The sequence below is a fragment of the Salminus brasiliensis genome, chromosome 17 (genome assembly GCF_030463535.1).
Source record: "Salminus brasiliensis chromosome 17, fSalBra1.hap2, whole genome shotgun sequence".
Lineage (NCBI taxonomy): Eukaryota > Metazoa > Chordata > Actinopteri > Characiformes > Bryconidae > Salminus > Salminus brasiliensis.
The window spans coordinates 11808439-11823810 of record NC_132894.1 but is presented as its reverse complement, the minus strand read 5'-3'; the positions used below and the strand labels follow the sequence as shown (position 1 = coordinate 11823810).

The 15372-nt window shown below is 37.7% G+C and overlaps 2 protein-coding genes across 2 annotated transcripts; one reads left to right on the top strand and one right to left on the bottom strand.

Annotated features, from left to right (window-relative positions):
* Window positions 1-514: 514 nt before the first annotated feature.
* Window positions 515-6221, bottom strand: LOC140538529 (tetraspanin-33). Its single transcript, XM_072661122.1, has 8 exons — window positions 6162-6221; window positions 5935-5992; window positions 5716-5840; window positions 4545-4619; window positions 4247-4342; window positions 3932-4060; window positions 2955-3116; window positions 515-622 (listed from the first exon to the last, which is right to left on the bottom strand). Exons 1-8 carry the CDS (start codon window positions 6216-6218, stop codon window positions 515-517), a joined length of 810 nt encoding a protein of 269 aa, XP_072517223.1. The 5' UTR covers window positions 6219-6221.
* Window positions 6222-7887: 1666 nt separating this feature from the next.
* On the top strand, window positions 7888-14065 carry reep6 (receptor accessory protein 6). Its single transcript, XM_072661024.1, has 7 exons — window positions 7888-8098; window positions 11221-11314; window positions 11484-11622; window positions 12263-12431; window positions 12750-12832; window positions 13130-13153; window positions 13250-14065. Exons 1-6 carry the CDS (start codon window positions 7972-7974, stop codon window positions 13148-13150), a joined length of 633 nt encoding a protein of 210 aa, XP_072517125.1. The 5' UTR covers window positions 7888-7971; the 3' UTR covers window positions 13151-13153; window positions 13250-14065.
* The last annotated feature ends 1307 nt before the right edge of the window (window positions 14066-15372 follow it).

Genomic DNA, 15372 nt, shown 5'->3' with positions numbered 1-15372 from the left:
TATTAATAACATTATTCATATTCTAGCGTTTTAAAGTGCTCGTTTCAAATTCTATGGGATATAAACCAGCAAATCACATTTGTCTCTGATCGTTTGCATTCTAGCCTCAAAAAATGGCTTTAATAACAGCCACTAGTTTTCACATTATTCGTTATCCAGTACATCATATTCCCTTTTTAGATTTTTACAGTTTCTTATTGTAGATTTATTGTAGTATATTATAAGATCGTTTTGCAAACAATAAGATAAATTAACTGAACTAAAAATACACAATATACAGTGATGGAAGACATTTTTACAAAAACATATTAGGTGTCAAATTTCAACAAACAAGATCAACAAGATTTAACAACAACAGCAAAAAAAAATCGTAATAGTCTTAATATCGGAAAGCCTGTTCTACATCCAGTAAATCACTGATTCACATTATTGCAGTTATTATAGAATAAATTTACTAATAATTTAACTACTAAAAAGTTGTTGTTTCACATGTGATACACTGTGTGTGTAGTGCTTAGTAATAGTTTCTGTCCTTTTGGGGCCTACCACTAGCTTTCTTCTTCTTCAGTTGAACTTTCTGGATCTGACCGAGCTGAACAGCTGCCATTGCGATCATACATATCTGAGAGGAAGTGGAATAAACAATTCATTAGCATAATTTATGTTGTTGTAATTAATGTTAGTTCTTACACTGGTAACACTTTACTTGAACTGTGCTACATGACACATAACATAACACTGAGCTAAACACATCAGGGCAGATGTTGTATGTTGTCATGAACTGTTATGGCGGATTATGTCCATTAGTATCCAAGTAGTTTTCCATTAAGCAATGGAGGGCAGACCAACACCAGAACAGCTCGGTTATGAACAGCCCGGTATGAAGTGAACACATTGGATGTTTGTGAGGCACTTAGGCTAACGTCTTACTTGAAAGCCTCACAAGTACCCAACGCGTCCACTTCACTTCACAGCATCATAACCGAAGCTGTGTCCGAAACTGTGCCCTATTCACTATCCCCTAGATGTAAAAAACACCCAGCTCACTTTTGAAGAGAACTATTGCAGGGAACAGAATTTGAGGTAGTGAATGGTACCGAATGACTTCGGACATGATATTGTGCACATGAGCTCATTGCTGTGCAGCAGTGGAGTGCATTGCAATACACAATCTGACGGATGGTCTTCCTCAGACAAGCTATGCACGAATCCTCAAACCAAATTTTAAATTAATATATGGAAATTCTACTACAAAGGCAGAGGAAACAAACTTTTGAATGTGGGCGTGGCAGAATAATAGTGTTATGTTACTATTACCAGCATCTGTCACGACTCTGAAAATGACCCTGTTATAAAATAATGGACATAATCTGTCATGACCCGAATGACAACTCTTATGACATGCTTATGGCATGGTTATGTCAGTGTAGTAGCAGCAGGCAAGTAGAATTACAGTGAAATTACGAAGTGTACAGTATGTTCTTTAAAAGCTAAAATATTTTAAATGTTTCATTTGTTCTACAGTTATACCACTGTTGTTCTACTACCATTACACTGTGTTATAGAAAAGGTTACCTGTATAAATGTGAGTAAAGTTTAAGAAACTCTTAAGATTTAAGGTGCTACAAATGGTTCTTTGGGTGATGCCATAGAAGAAGCACTTTCGGTTCCATGAAGAACCATGTTTACAATACAGATACACTAAAGTATTGGGACAGCTCCTCATTCATTGTTTCTTCCAAAATCAAGGGTATTAAAAAAAGTTTGTTGGAGTGACTGTCTCTACTGGCCATGGAAGACTTTCTATTATATTTTGGAGCACTGCTGTGAAATTTGATGGCATTCAGCAACAAGAGCTTTAGTGAGATCAGGTTGTTGGATGATCACCACTCCACCTCATCCCCAACTCCCCACCTGATCGCAAAAGTATTGGATGGAGCACCATCAGCATCATTCCAGTTCCACACAGTTCCACTGCACCACATATCAATAGTGGGGGGTCTTTATACCCCTCTGGCATTAGGCATGGTGCCATCAATTGCCTTATCTGTGTCAGCAACAGGTGCAACTTAAAGTAGCTGAATGCATTCATTAGAAGGGGTGTCCACAAACTTTGGACACATGTTGTATGTGAGTGTAAAGAACCTGTACATCAAGTGATAGTTGTTCTTCACACTCTCACATCGCTATTATAAACATGGTTCTTTATGGAACTGAAAGTGGTTTATCTATGGCATCATTCAAAAGACCATTTGTAGCACTTTTTTTAAAGAGTGAAAGGTAGTGTTTAAGCCTAATTAAACTTACATAGGCCATAAAACTGGCATAAACCTACATAAATATTTAGAAAGGTTCACTTCAACAAGTAACAGCCATTTTCAACAAGCATTTTCTGTGATGAAATTACATCAGAATTGACAAAGGTAGCATTTAAGACTGCTGACCCTTGTTGGAATAAGCCTTTATAAAAGTTTGTGTATGACTTATGTAAGTTGTCATGAATGGCTTATATACAGTAGGTGTCATTTAGCTTTGTGTTGTCATTGGTTTATATTTAGAAAGCCACTATAGCAAAGTGATTTCAACTTAGCACCAATACGATAATAAATAGCATAATATCTGTAATAACTGTATGAGATTACACCTAAAGGAAATAAACATCTGACATCTGACTACTCACTACTCCCTTATCATGGTTGTAATGTCTCTTTGGAAGGGGTGTCCACAAACATTTGGACATATAGTGTATATTTTAGTTTGGCCTATACCACTTTAGCTGCCTGGTCACTCTTAAAGGCACAGTAACGGCCTGTTTGGTTCAAAGGTATAAATATTGGTTGAAACTTAAAAAAAAATTAATAATGGCTGATTCTGGCCCATTATAGAGTACACAGTTTGCACTGTAAGTGTATTTATAACATTTAGTGAAAAAGCAAATGCAAAGCACTTCCCACCTCCAGACACAGCAAGCTGATGCTCATGCCTCCCACCAGCAGAAGATTCTGCTTCCCCCACAGTACAATCTTATCCAGGCAGCCGTTGGTGTAGATGCGCTCACTGAGTACAGATTCACGCCTCCTCTGGGTCTCATAGCCACACATAGAATTGAACACAGTCTGAAAACATAATCACATGCAGTACCTACAGTTACAAAAAAATAAATGGAAGGATTTTCTACAAGGGATTACAAGAAATCCTGAGCTAGACCAGTCTTAAATGTATCGTTTATGGCCATAGTTACAGGGTATGGGTATGGGTATGAATCTACAGTGGTATTTACATTTATAGCAGTTCTTAAAAGGGTTAACAACATACAGCGCATTCCTTAAAATACAACAGGTACAACTTAAATTAGCTGAATGCATTCATTAGAAGGGGTGTCCACAAACTTTGGACACACAGTGTAACCTTTACATCTGGTGACGGTTGCTCAGACCTTTAGAAGGTAAAATACAAAAATACTTAAAATACAGGAATTTTCTATGTACAACCATGCCAACTTAATTGAGCCATTTGATGCTCAAATAGCATCAAATTGAGCCATTTGTTGAGCCATTAATTGAGCCATTTGATGACCCAAATAGATCTTTGCTGTGATAAATAGATCTTCGAAAACTAAACAAATAGCTCTAACAATAAAAAGGGATCCACTATTGTTATGTGGCAGTACTATATAGAACCCTTTTAGTCTATAGGATGAATAATTAAATTGATGGACTATCAGATGCGACGAATATAATTATAGGTTATTATCTTTTCGAAGAGAGTTGTACTTCTTTATTTGCTTTATCTATATTAACTTTGTTTTATGTTGTAGATTAAGAAATGCTACCTGCTTTAAAATATGGATTGCATTATATGGCTCTGATTCTTTTGCTTAAGACATGATATACTGTACTTATTAAAATTTAATACTGGTCTTGAGTCTGACCTCATTTGGTTGACGTACGCAGCAGGAGAAAGGCACACCACAGGCCTCCAGACTGGGGTTTTTCTCAGAGCAGTTAAAATAGACATTCTGAGACCAGTCTGAGTAACCATCCACTCCACAGCACAGGAACTGCAGCAGAACAAAAACGTGAAAGATTCGCCAGCAATATTAGAATAAGAGGAGCAATTTGGTGCATGTACTGTTATTTCATCTCCACTACTTCTGTATTTTCTTCTGGATTTACTTCTGTTTGCTGTATTTTACACATATACAGGCCTTGTTTAAATTGTGAATAAGAGAAAAAAATCGATTTACCTTTTTCTGCACAAAGTCGATCACATTCTCTAAGTCCATGTCCTCTCGATACAGAACGATGGCTTTCTTCATTAGCTGTTCAGTTCTATCTAAAACCTGGGTTGTATATGAATGCTTAAAAATAAGATACAAAGGTTCTACAGCTATATGTCTATGCCAGGAATTGCTGAGGAACCCTTAATTTTAGAGTATTTACAATTGTAACTTATTTATATATGATTTACATTTTATCACATGATTAATAATAAAATGATGATTTAGTTAAATTTAGAATAAACAGTAGATGATTCATATCTACCATGTCTGAGAAGAGAAAGCCCAGAACAGCAGCTGCAATTTGCAGCAGGACAATGACCAGTAAAATGCCCAGAAACTGGGGGAGGGGGGAGCATAAACATACAGAATAAGAATAAACACTCTTCTACACACAGTTCTTTAAGATGATTTGTTGGAAGCAGGAAACATGGACAAACATAAGAATCTGAGTTATTTTGACAGCTAGATGACTGGATCAGAGCTTCTCCAAAATGACATGTTTTGTGGAGGGTTCCTGGTATGTAGGGGCCAGTACACACTAAGGTGCTCCAAGGAAAGACAAGGAAAGCCGTAGGCGCTGATGCTGTGCCCGCTCGACTGCTAACAGTGCCAGTTGATGCCAGTTACCACAGTATTACTTCAGAGTCAATGTAGAGTCAAAATGTTAAAATGTCAGCGCGGTTTTGGTGACACAAATTTTAAGCCGGTGGTTTTAATGTCGAGGCAAGATCTCTATAGGAATATAGGTTATAGGAAGTGTTTGGTTGCAGTTGTTGTTGCTGCTGCTAAAGGTGGCAGAACCAGTTCTTAGATTTATGGGATACTTACTTTTTCACATGGGTGGTTTAGTTCAATGAATCAAACACTGATTTAAATCAACTGTGTTTTGTGCTTCTTCATATTCCCCCTGTTGTATATTACATTTTGTGTGAAAATCTAAGACTGTGGTGTGGAGCAACAGGTAACACCACTACCACACCATATGGGACACTAGGGATCGGTTCCCGGTCTGAATGACTATGCTGGCCCCCTTTGTGCTGCCAAAATAGCTCTGGTTCGAGGCCTCCTGTGGTATCTGGCACCAAGACGTTATCCGCAGATTCTTTAAGACCTGTAAGTTGCAACATGGGGCCTTCATGGATTGCATCTGTGAACCTTGTGCGCCCATGACCTTGTCGCTGGTTCACCAGTTGTTCTTCACAAGACCTGCCTGAGGTTTCAGAGATGTTCTAACCCAGTCCTCTAGCCATCACAGCTTGGCTCTTGTCAAAGTGCCTCAGATCTTTACGCTTGCCCAATGTTCCTGCTTCGACACATCAACTGTTCACTTGCTGCCTAATATGTGTATTCCACCCCTTGACAGAGGTTTTAATGTTATAGCTAATCAGATTTAGCAATACAACTTGATTAAGTATACAATATAGCCAAATTACCATTTTCAGTAGTATGGCAGAATCACGCAGCGCTCCAAAACAGCCCAGGAATGTTATAACGAACATGAGCGAGCCCACGGTGAGCAGCAAAAGAGCTGGGTCAGTGGTCAGTGTGTCCACCACATCTGCAACATCACAACAGTGCTGAACATGTACATGAACAACAGCAAAGGCAGCTTGAGAAAAGTAGTTGATGCAATGAGAGAACAAGGTCAGTACCGTTTTCTTTGGCAAGTTTAGCATAGATGCCAACAGCAAGCAGAACTCCACTGGCCACCTAGAGAAATACCATTTTTGTGTGTTTTGGAATTAAAAATAATATCATTTCATGAATCATGTAACTAGAAAGTGTTGATACATTAAGTCTTGCTGCATACTTTTCATATTTGCCTGACCGCAAGCATTCCCATCGACAACTATACCATAGACACTGTGAAGCCACTTACCCAGAAAATGTAACAGCAAACAAATAAAATGTACTTAATGCCTTTGTAAGTTCTCATTATGGATATTTTCTTCTATTTATGTTAAAAAATGAAATGAGTTTCAGCGCAGCCTGACATGGTCTCTTCAGTTCCTCATTTCTATGTGAAAGGCAAGCAACAGCTTGTTGGTAAGGCATTCAAAATACCTGTCTGACGTTAACCTCGTAGACGTAACCTGAGGGGCACTTCATGAATCATTCATGTTTTCCCACGTACAGCATCTACAAAGAATCCCTCTGACATAGAATCATAATGACCCTAAATATATTTCATAAACAAAATACATTATATTTCAAAATGTATTCAGACATTCTGCTACAGTGCGTCCAATGCAGACACATAGCTTTCATAATCTCCATAGAAAAGCACTGTTAACAGAAAACAAAAGGTCTCCATGCCCAATACCAAGCGTCAGCTAGAGTAGTATAAAGCCCCCAACATTGGCGGGTGGAACTGGGTTCTCTGGGTTGATGGAGCTCCCTCCAATATCTTAGTGATGAGCTGGAGTGGTTTTTGTGGATCCAGAACTAACAATCCAACCTACCTGACCTCATTAATGCACTCCTAGCTGAATGCAAGGAATTCACCCCAGCATTAATTTTCAATCTAGAGTAAAGTCATCCTAGAAAAGTAGAGGTTGTTACCGCAGCAATGGGGAGCCCTGATCTCAGAAGAATCATTAAATGAGCTGGTGTCTTTCTTTGGTTTTGTCAGGAATTTTCTGGATGGGGAGGATTTGATAAGATTCAATGAAAGCCAAGGCTTACAGAATCAAGATGTAGCCAGTGTGACAAGCTATGCCCATCAAAGCCTGCTGCTCCATAAATGTAAAGTAAACATTAGAGAGTCAGGGTGGTTATACAAGGTATAAGAGGGTCTCAATAAATTCATTGAAAAAGTGTATCCACGGTGCCCCCTTCCTGTCTTCTGCCTCAAACTCCAAACTCACAAACTCCATAAAGACACTACTATCATGCCCCTATTGAATAGCTAGAAACGTCTATTGATGATCATATAAAACTTAAGAGGCCTAAGTATTTTTTAGATTTATAAATATTTTTTAGTATTTATTTAAGTCATTTCTACATATTTGCAATGTTTATATTGGCAATGGACTGTCCCAAGTATTTGGTCAACCTAAGGTCTTGTGGTTTAGGGCCCCATTAGGCCTCTAGGCAGAGGCCCCAGGGCACTGGCCCCAACAGTCCAGTTAACTTTCCATCCCTGCCTGCAAAAGTTTACCTTGTGAAAGATCTTGGAAATTAGACCTTATATTAGACAAAAATCTCACAACTAACTTTTTCCTTTTGTTCGAGTGCTTAAGTAATTTTTTTTTGTAGTTTAATGTTCTGCTGTGACACTGAGAATTTTCTCACTGTGGAATTAATAAAGGATTATCTTATCTTAAACCGATCCAGTCTAGCATGTTTTGGGTTTGGTTTTGGCTGAATCTTATGAGAAATGTTCTGAACCTGAAGGCCGTGTCTTTCCACTACCTGCTCAGATTAGTGGTCATGTCCTGGGCTCCTGACGCTCGTCATTGCTCTGAGGGAGTGATGCACACGCGCACTGCTCTGTGATTGGTCGCTGCTCTGCCTGTCCTGCGCGGCTGATGCTTGATCCTCCCCCCCATTCACAAAGCCGATTGGGGGATGAATCGAGCCTTGGCCTGTCAACGAAACTGCAGAGCGCCAGCTTGCTTACTGCTCATGCCCGCGTCCATAGTTAATGCTTTGTCCTTTTTACAGTGAGGGCTTCTACAGTGTTTACAATGTTTTCTATCTTCACTAAGATTAAAAACCGTGTAGAGGCTTTTTTAAACGAGAAGAACATCGTAACGGACTGCCTCAACAAAATCGAAGAAAAGACTGGAATTAAGAAGCGTTATCTTGCCATAGGTAAGCCGGGTTTACTTCGGGTTAAAGGAAGTTATAAGACTTGTGTAAGTGATAATTAAGGGGAAGGAGGAATAAGAGACATTAACAGAGAGGAAAGACAACAGGCAGCCGTGCTAACAGTGCTAATCCTCTGAACAACAGGTGCAGCACTAATCAGGTTGTTGCCGGCTTGCTGTGTGTCTTTATTTATGCCTTCTGCCAGAGTGACTCAGCCTGAATAAACAGCCCTCCTGAAAGCTGGTGTGTACAAACTGTTCATTCAGAAATGATGAAACCAGTGCAGTTCAACACGCCTGTCTGGAGTCTCTAATAATTCCCTCAGCTCTGTGGCTAAAAGCCGCGGTGGACACAACTCCAGCCCCTGAGTAAAAGTAACGATACACTTAATAAAATATCACTCCACTGAAAAAAGAAGACCTCTATGTTTTTTCCTTAATTTCTTAACTTAATTTAAAATGTATTAAAATATCAAGTGGAAAAGTACTGAGTCAGGAATGTGCAGCTCGTGCTAGATACTCTACAAGTACACTACATTTACTTTCCCAAGAGAACTTGGCATATTTGTTTTCATAACCATAAAATTTATTTTTTTACATAATTTGATTCTACATAATTTGTAATTATGTAAAATACATGTATTTTATGTATTTACATCATTTGATTCTACATAATTTGTTATTATGTAAAATACATGTATTTGATGTATTTACATAATTTGATTCTACATAATTTGTAATTATGTAAAATACATGTATTTTATGTATTTACATCATTTGATTCTATATAATTTGTAATTATGTAAAATACATGTATTTTACATCATTTGATTCTGACAGTTTTCCTTTACATTGCGCCAAAAGTTCCTGATGAATGGACCAATAAAAATGCCAAAATAACAAAAAAAAGTCAAAATAACAAAAAAAAAAAGTTTCAGAAAACAAATAAAAAAAGAAGTTGGCCAATAGGAATGCTCATAAATAACAAAAAAGTGGGGCAATAGAAATACTCCAACTTTACAAAGAGTGGGCCAATAGAAAATGACTTCCATTGAAAGTTTTTTTCTTCAATACATTTTCCATTTTGGAGACTCAAGAGTTTTGTGTAACAGAGATGAATTGCAACAGAATATGGTACAGACGTCACCATCAACTAAAGATACTGAAGACGTCCCCCTAAGGGTACCACCCCAGTGACAGGTACCTAAATTTTGAATTTGAACTGTGTAAGAACTGTTTCCATTATAAATAAAGAAATACATATAAACTATTTATAACAGACAGTCATTCCCCATTAATCTAAAAAGGAAAAAATAATAGGATGTACTTTAAAAAGCAAGATCATTATATTTTATAAACTGATATTTGAGGGTGAATTTATCGAACTCCAGAAGAGCAGACTATTTGAGTGACGCCGGACTACAGCAATCAAATATTTTTGTATCTGCAATGCTAATGAAGGTAGATGTAACCCTAGCTTCTGCATTTTATTCATGTTTATGTATCTATATTGGTGTCAGACTTGGCAAACAGCACATCTAGATTTGAAATGAAGAAATCAAGATGTAAATTAAGTGCAGATGTTCAGCTGTCATTTAATAAAGATATTTCTCATTGGCAGTTTATGAATCGCAGACATATTTTACATAGCCTCTTCATCTTTACAGGCTCAAAAGAAATTGGAGAGTTGACTGGTTTTGTGGCCAAGTGTGGCCTGTTCCCTTATTATTGCTAAAAATTAATGACTTAAAGGACGGGGGTAATTTTGAGTGTATTTGGCAGCTGTTCATAGGAGATAATGATTAATGATGCAAGTAAAGAAGGTCATCATTACATGAACAACAACAAAAAAAAAAAACAGAAATGAGTGGCCAAATCAACAACTTTGTACATTCCTCAGAAAGAAGGAATGTACAGGCAACCTCAAGAACACAAAGGCCTAGATGACCACAGCAGATAACTAAAAAAAGGTGATTGCAATTTTTTCCATGATGATGTCACAAACTCCCCCTCCTGGGTCTGTGTGGTATTGCACATGGCTACTTTTGGTCAAATGCTTGTTTGACGAGCTTTTTTTGGCAACACCACTCACCTGAAATGAATCTATAGAGGTACACCTATCACTTGTAGGAGCTCATCAGCACTGATACAGAGATTAGTACCTGTGGGTTCACACTGTTAAACGTATAAGATCCTTGAGGAACGTTTGGAGGTCTTCAATTTGTAACTGTGGAGAAAGGTGGAGGTAGACACATCATTGTCAAAGATTAGAATCAAAAGATGCCATCATAAATGTACATGCAACACCAGCCCACTAGTTCTGGAACAAGAATATTTGGACAGATGAAACCAAGATTAAATTGTACCAGAACGATGTGGAAAGAAAGACTATGGAGAAGGAAAGTAAGGCCTCATATCCAAAACACACCACATAATCATCATGGTGGAGGCTGTGTTATGGCATGGGCATATGCAGCCGTCTTAATCCTTCATTTGCTGCCTTTTTTGTGGGTCGTTCTGCCCTCTGTTTTGTCTTCAGTACGGACCTCCACCATAGTGGACAGATGATGGAGTCCTTTCCCTTTTCTCTTCATCTTTCTCCTCTTTAATTCTGGTACAAGTTCATATTGGTTGCTTTTACCACCCCCACTCATAACCAACAGGAAAAGTTGAGCTAGTTAAGACATCCTCTCCGATACTATGTTTAATATAGAAACACTTTACTGTGTTATTCACTTTGACTAAATGCAGCAGACAATTCAATGTGACTCTTAATATTGTGAGCAGGTCTCAGATTGATTTCTTATGATTTCTTTTTCACCCTCAGATGGCCTTCTATACAGACTCTGATACGTATTAGTTTCCTCTGTTGACAGCGACATTAAATGCTACATCTAGAATCGAAATTCAAAGAAATGATTAGGAAAACGACTGTGATTCAGATATGATTCACCTGGTATAGATTTTAAACATTGTGCACTTTCAGGAATTCACATGTACATTGACTAAGCTGGATTGCGAAGCCAAAAACCTTTGAGACTTCACTGTAAATCTCCTATAAATATATATTGAAGGCCTTTTTGACATTGCAATGTTTACATGTCATTGTTTTGTTTGTGTTCACAGGAGCAGTTTCTGCTACTGGACTGTATTTGCTGTTTGGATATGGCGCCTCCCTGCTCTGCAACTTGATTGGCTTTGTTTATCCTGCATATTTCTCGTAGGTGCATTTAATTAAACATTCGTTCCAATCCTCTTTGCCAGTTCAACCTACAAATTGGTATTGTGTAGGAACAAGCAGTAAAACTATTTTGATTGTTGTGGATATTCAATGCAAATATGATATTTGTTTTTGCATAGTTCTACTGTGTGTTATATCTCCATTATAGTATAAAGGCCATCGAGAGTCCCAATAAGGATGATGATACTCAATGGCTTACTTACTGGGTGGTGTATGGATTCTTTGGTGTGGGGGAATTCTTCTCTGACATCTTTCTTTACTGGTTTCCTTTCTACTATGTGTTCAAGGTACGTGTGTTCTGTATTCAGTGTCACTGGGCCTCATGCTTTCACTTACACATATTTCATCTGAAAGATGCTCTTGTTCAGGGCAACCTACAGTGTAGTTGTGTTTTAGGGGTTGGGAACTGTAGCGTTAGGAATCTTGACCAAGGGCTCTTGGTTGGTGTTGCTTGGTGTATCTGCTCAAGTAGGGAACTGGAAGCATATAGTTATTTAAAATGTCTTTTGGGGCTGAGCCCAAATCCTAACAAACCGCAACCAGTACATTATCCCTCCTCTGCCAAACACTGTTGGCAGTATAAAAGTCCAGTAAAGCATGATAGTAAAGCATGATTCATAACTCCAGAATATGTTTCCACTGCTTCACAGTACTTTAAACCACTTGAGCAGCCTACCACTTTCTGGCTGAGCTGTTTTCACAATAAGAGCACTTATAGTTGACTGGGGCAGATCTAGCAGCAGCAAAGGTGACATTCTATAATGGTGCCTGAGCTCTTCAGTACAACCCCTTCTACTGGGAGTGTTTAAAATTTGTTTTGCTATGTATTTGTGTATTGCTATCCATTAAAATACGCTTGAATTGACTCTGATGCTAATCCAGGCAATCCATCCAACTAATCATGCATTCTCTCTTTGGGTGTTTTAGTGCCTGTTCTTGTTATGGTGCATGGCCCCCTTCTCCTGGAATGGCTCTCAGGTGCTGTATACACACTTGGTGCGGCCATTTTTTCTCAAGCATGAGGCTACTGTGGACAACATGGTCAGCGATCTTAGTGGGAAGGCCATGACAGCTGCAGAATCTGTCACAAGAGAGGGTAGGGGGTTATTTGAGACTTTGGTAAAAATGAACGAGACCTTAATAAGTTAACATTTCCTCAGACTGTGCTGCATTACATTCCCTTTTAACATCTTGAAGCCTAGATTTATCCTGCATTGAGTGAATCCTTATACAGAAACTACTGTGATAAGCATATATTGGGGAATCCGACCAGGTTCTATTTTGGGCCCTATATAACTGTTTTGGGCCCTATATAACTGGCTCTATGTAGTTAGGAAAGTGAAAAGATGTGAGGTTTAAAGGTCTAAGGGGTCCAACTCATACTAAAGCCTTCCTATAACCTTGTTTTTGTCAGTTATTCAGAGTCTGGCGAAAAACAGGACCATTCACCCACCTGAGAGAGCTGAGCCACCCAAACAGCTTCCCAGTTCATCTCCTGTATGTAACTACCTTCTATGTTATATATGTAAATCTGATTTTTTGGACCAGATTAATCCCATATGGCTTTGCACTGGACTAGTCTTTATCTATTTTAATGAAGCAGATGTTTAAATTCTGCAGGATAAACATATTCCATTAAATATGCTTCCTTAGAAACGTGTCTAGAGCCATTTTTTGCATGCGTAGAAAAGATTTTGAGAGGTACCTTTGCTCCAAATCCACTGTAGTCCTCTCACATTTTTCTGTTTTCACTCTTTTCTCTCTCTATTTGTATGTCTGTACATTGGTGTTTAGAATGAACCCAGTGTTGACTGAAATGTAAGCACTTAAGTACATTATTGCTTCTCAGTATTCTGTATTTTAGTAGATATTTATATTGATTAAAGCATCTCACATTTGCTTTATGTCTTACAGCCATGCAGGTGACCAATTCTGCTAAGTCTCATGGATGCAGTTCAAACCACCAGGATTTCAGTTGACACAAGAAAATGTAATGACTAGCATATGCAAAGGGGCTGTTTACACCTTGTGTTAACATGCATTTAATTTTACTGCATTAAAAATCCATACGTAAACACACATTGCGATGGGTTTACAGTTAGATCACTCAAAACACTTTTGGAATTGGACATTTAACCCAGGTATACAAAAACACCACACTTTCCCACAGGCTGACCTTAGTCTGCCATTGTAAGAAAATGAATTTGACAGAATGACATATGTAAGTAAGTAAAACTAGCCACAATGTTTCCCCACTAGTCGTGACTCTCTCATGCAGAAATCTCAGGAGCTACAACACAGGATGCATATTACAAAACACATAATGCCAGATGTAAACAGCCTGTGTAATATAATATACATTCTGCAAAATACAGATAGACTGGTGTCGTTTCAGTGTAGCAGTGTTCCATTTTAATCCTGTATTACTTGAAATAGTGATCATATACTGTAGTTTTACATGCTAAACTGTCTCTGGCTAACAGTAATAGATATCGTTTGAGTTTTAGCTGTATTGATTTAACTCCTCAAACTGTGCTTTAATATTATGGAAGTAGTCATCTTTAAGTGTGAGCTGTATATTTTGAGATGTGTACATTTTCTTAGTACATCAAATGAGCCAAAGAGTTCTCTCTTTCTAGGCACAGACGATACTGTCAGAGCACAAAGCATCTAACATTTGGCGTTACGGCGTATTATGCAGTTAATTTTTATATCTGTAAAGAATGTCATGTTTGGGGTTTTTTTTTCTTACTTTAAAAAAAGTCCACAAATAACAGATTTTCAATAAATGTCTTTTGTATTTTACATTCTGAACAGACTATTTTGTGTTGTTTCCGCTGTGCTATGTTTTATGCCAAGCTATTTTAGCTTTCAATCCATTTTTTTTAATTAAAATAATTTAAATTGAATAAGTAAAATAGCATTAGTATTACAAAATGACATTACATAAAATTAAAATATATAATAATATATATATTTTTTTGGTTTATTATAAATTACTTTTCTTAACTTACACTTTTCAAAAAGGTTGATATTTGAATTGGTTTCTTAATATGGATCATTTATTGTGTTGTGCATTTTTATTTGCACAGAATTATTTATTTTTATATAACCAAATTAATGTAATAGAATTAGAATTTATAACAAATATATAATTTTCCACCTGCTTGTAAAACGGATTTGTAATTTAATTAAAATGTAACTCATTAAAAATAGCACTAAATGTATTATGGCGAAATGCCATCCCAACAAACAAACGTCCAAAAGACTTTTGCCTGACGTTTAAAAGACGTCCAAACTTTATGACGTTTTGACGTCCATATCTAGCTAGCTATCTACGTTTTTACACGTTACGTTTAAACACTATAAAGAGTTTGCAGCGGTGAAAATGAAAGGTGTCGATGATATTTAAGACAATTGTTCAACTTTCCAACCAGAAACGTTGCGAAAACCTGCACTGAGAACAAAAATAGTATTTACAAATACATTTAGCGCCATGTTACAGAAAAACACAAAGGCTACATCCCAAACCGAACACATCCACACTCAGTAGTGCACCTAAATAGTGCACCACCATGACAAGCGCGTTCCTCAGTGTAGGAAGCTGAGCTGTCTCATATAAAAACCCTGCGTTTTTTATTTTTCCAGTCAATAGAGAGTTAACCACCTCAGAAAGACGAGATCTCTCGTCGAGCTGCTCTGATGGAAATAATATAAAGAAAAAAAAAGAGAAATTCCTGATCGGTAAATTATGGAGACGTGAGAGAACTTCCATATCCAGGGTCTGGGCCAACCGACGGGATACAGATCCCACCTGCAGGCCACTTCGGCGTAGCAGGGCTACTGGGATGAATTCTTATCAGGGGTGTAAGCAGGGGTGTATTATTGGGAGCGGGGGAATTCTGCTTTAATGCTATAGCTGATGTCATTCTTACCACTGAATGTTGCAGTTTTTATGAGTCAGTTTTCATGTTGAATTAGTATTAATATCAGTTTTTACGTTTAAATTCTATTTAAAATAGACTCAGTACATGCAC